General features: G+C 39.2%; 1 protein-coding gene across 1 annotated transcript; it reads right to left on the minus strand.

The window, feature by feature from the left end:
• Positions 1–900: 900 nt before the first annotated feature.
• Positions 901–2,473, minus strand: LOC117251718 (ribonuclease P/MRP protein subunit POP5-like). Its single transcript, XM_033618235.2, has 5 exons — positions 2,394–2,473; positions 2,169–2,311; positions 1,884–2,033; positions 1,710–1,793; positions 901–1,368 (listed from the first exon to the last, which is right to left on the minus strand). The coding sequence occupies exons 1-5, from the start codon at positions 2,411–2,413 to the stop codon at positions 1,268–1,270; spliced, it is 498 nt and encodes a 165-aa protein (XP_033474126.1). The 5' UTR covers positions 2,414–2,473; the 3' UTR covers positions 901–1,267.
• Between the last annotated feature and the right edge of the window lie 469 nt (positions 2,474–2,942).

Below are 2,942 nucleotides of genomic sequence, written 5' to 3' on the forward strand. Positions count from 1 at the left end.
TATTAATTAATTAATTATTATTAGTATTAACTGCTAATTAATTATTTTTATACAGTCTATGCTCCAGAGACAGCCATCAGTGGGGGCCCGTGGAGCGGCAGGGTGAAGCTCTGCTCCTGGCTGGAGGAGCTGCTGCTGCTGCTGTTGGGCACGGAGCTCTCTGCCTCCCGCCAGAGCTCCGACTGCAGATTGAATGTGGCAACAAAGCCAGATCTGTCTCTGTCTGTGCTGCCATCTGATATAGAGCTATCAGTATTAAATTGAGACTGTTTCATAACTCATTAAAGACGCCCTGTAGTTGTGTTAAATAGCAACCCTTTTCTGTGTTATGGTACAGCTGGTGTTCACACCTGATGTGTACTATACCAGAGTATACATGAACCAAACTGGAGACCACTTTTTAAGTATACCCTAGCACTGCCCATAATCCAGGCCTGGATCCCTGATGTGAACGGAAAGTCCCCTAAAGCTCATTCGGGTATAAAAAAGGAATTCATTGTCTACAGAGCAACTCCAGACTTTTCACTTGATGATATCACAAGTTTGAGACTTACTTCTCTATTTTCTGGCTTTGAAAGAGAGTAACTCATGTTCACAAATATTGATTAATCTTTCCTTAGCCATGGAAATAAAATATTGTAATTTTTAGTTTAGGTGGTGTTCCCCTTTAAGTAGGATTAGGTAATTAATGGGTTTAATAAACAATATAATTCTGATGGTATGACACAGTATTGGCAATATTGTTAAAGGTTCTGTTAAGTCAGCCAATAAAGATTACATATAAATATCTCTGCATCTTGAATATTTTTAACTGTAGCCTATACCACCAATTTGTTTATGTTTGAATGGTCTTCATAAGTATGTACAGAACTTTATTTTAAGGACACTAGGACAAATATATTATCTTCAAATACAGTGCTTTATTTTTAAACAAAATATATAAGCTCAAAACGTAGTATAAATTGAAAATATTTCAGAAAAACATAACAAGTCTGTTTTTTTTTTGTTTTTGTTTTTTTCAGAATTAGGCCATAGTCTTTTTTTGTGTTATGTGATGGCAATTATTTATGTAACAAACACCATGTCATGTGTCCCTCTACTGAAGACAGGTATACAGTCAGTCAGTTGTGTGGTAGCAAATGCACTGAGCAGCTGCAGTAAATCATATATCCAGAGTGGAGTATGCATTTCTTCAAATGCTTCATATCTTCCTTTCTATCGGTCCCGTAACAAAAATAGTCCGCTACCTTTTACTTCATTGAGGTCACTATTCATCTTCCTCACTATCTGATTCCTCTCCAAATGCCTCCTTGTTTCCTCCTGTTAGAGAGCACTTCAGAATAGCTGCCTGAACCTGTTGCTTTTCTTCTACAAATGAAAAAAAAGAGAGAAGGAGCCAGTCAGTGTCAAAGTTATTTGTCTTTGTTCATCATGTAATCAATGTTTTGTATTCAATAAATGGTCTCAATAAACTACAGACTGCAATACAAAATTCAAAATGATCTTAAGTGAAATGTTTCAATATATCCTGTAAGATTCAAGAAGATTCATGTTCAATTCTGGCAAACCTTCCAAGTTATTACAGGGATTTTATTACAGGTGAGTTAAATCACAAACAGGTAAATCAATTAATGGATCACTACTACCTGTAATTGCAGAGTTCAGGGTGTTTCATGAACTATTACACAGCAGTCCATTGAATCCCTTACCTTCGTTTTTGCAGTTAGGGAGCATTCGATGTAGCTGCTGGGTGTTGTATCGGATCAAAAACTTCTGACATGTTCTAATTGTTCCTGAAAAATATACCTCTAATTAGTGTTCAATTGAGATTGTTTAAGATATATGATTTATTATGAATTGTGTGATGCCGTTGCTGTTCTCACCTCCCACATGCAAACAGTTCAGAAAGCATGGGATTATGTGCTCACGAGTTTCAATACAGGTAATGAAAGGCAATGCAGACCAGAGGAGTTTGTAACACCTTTTGGGAAAACGCAGGAGTACTATTCCAGTATAAGCATTCAGATATTTAACTAGAAAGGAAAAAAAAACATCAGATAACACTGAGAGCTCAGTCAAGACTATAATATCCTGAAAGAACTATATGATAAGAAATTAAATGCAGGACTTTTACTTGTTGTGGAGTATTTGCTACTACCACTGCTTACCAGAGAATCTGATGCTGCAGAGAGCTGCCCCATAGTCCCCGTGTATTCGGGCCACTGCTGCTTTCACTGCCGCTGCAACAGCCCTGTCATTCAGCAGCAACAGGCGGCTTCTGTCTGACACGTTGACTTCGCACAGTAAATACCTACCAACAAAAGGGGTACAGTCAGATACGACCTGTGAACACACTAAATGTGTGCAAATGACACATGAATACCACATTTTACCTGGACTTCACACGCACCATCGTTGCTCTTCTCTTCTTCTGCGAGGACTGCCGTCAACAGAAGAACAATGCACTAACCGGAGAGTTGCACTAGCGCCACTCGCTGGACATTACAAGCGGTGCTTGGTGTAGCCTACTTGATACCAGACACCGGGCAGCACGATTTTGTTTTATTTATTCATCAACACATGTAGAATGTTTCCAAACAGGAATAAAAACAAACAGATGTTATTAGCATTCCAGTAGTCTCGCCACCAGACAATCAGAGATCTCCGCCTTCTGATAGTCTGGGGACACTCCTTTCTAAAGTGTGTTTAACACACCGGCGAAAACGGCCGGCCATAGACATATATACGTAGACGCCGCATCGAGTGGGTTCGCCCACTGCTACGATACGTCAACGTCGCCGCCATATTGGATGTGGCAAGGCTGCGCTGTAAACTAATCGAAGTGAATGGACTTAATTTCATAAAGCGCCTTTCTACAAAGAAATTTACGTTAATGCGTCTCGTTTATTCATTCACACACACACTAATATACTTGGGAAACA

The sequence above is a fragment of the Epinephelus lanceolatus genome, chromosome 14, assembly GCF_041903045.1.
Source record: "Epinephelus lanceolatus isolate andai-2023 chromosome 14, ASM4190304v1, whole genome shotgun sequence".
Lineage (NCBI taxonomy): Eukaryota > Metazoa > Chordata > Actinopteri > Perciformes > Serranidae > Epinephelus > Epinephelus lanceolatus.

What these genes read in the sequence shown, in the direction of transcription:
- LOC117251718 (XM_033618235.2), bottom strand. Translation starts at nt 2,413, where the DNA reads ATGGTGCGTGTGAAGTCCAG. An exon ending in ATGGTGCGTGTGAAGTCCAG is followed by an intron (nt 2,312 to 2,393) that starts GTAAAATGTGGT and finishes TTTTGTTGGTAG; the next exon opens with GTATTTACTGTGCGAAGTCA. An exon ending in CTGCAGCATCAGATTCTCTG is followed by an intron (nt 2,034 to 2,168) that starts GTAAGCAGTGGT and finishes TTTCCTTTCTAG; the next exon opens with TTAAATATCTGAATGCTTAT.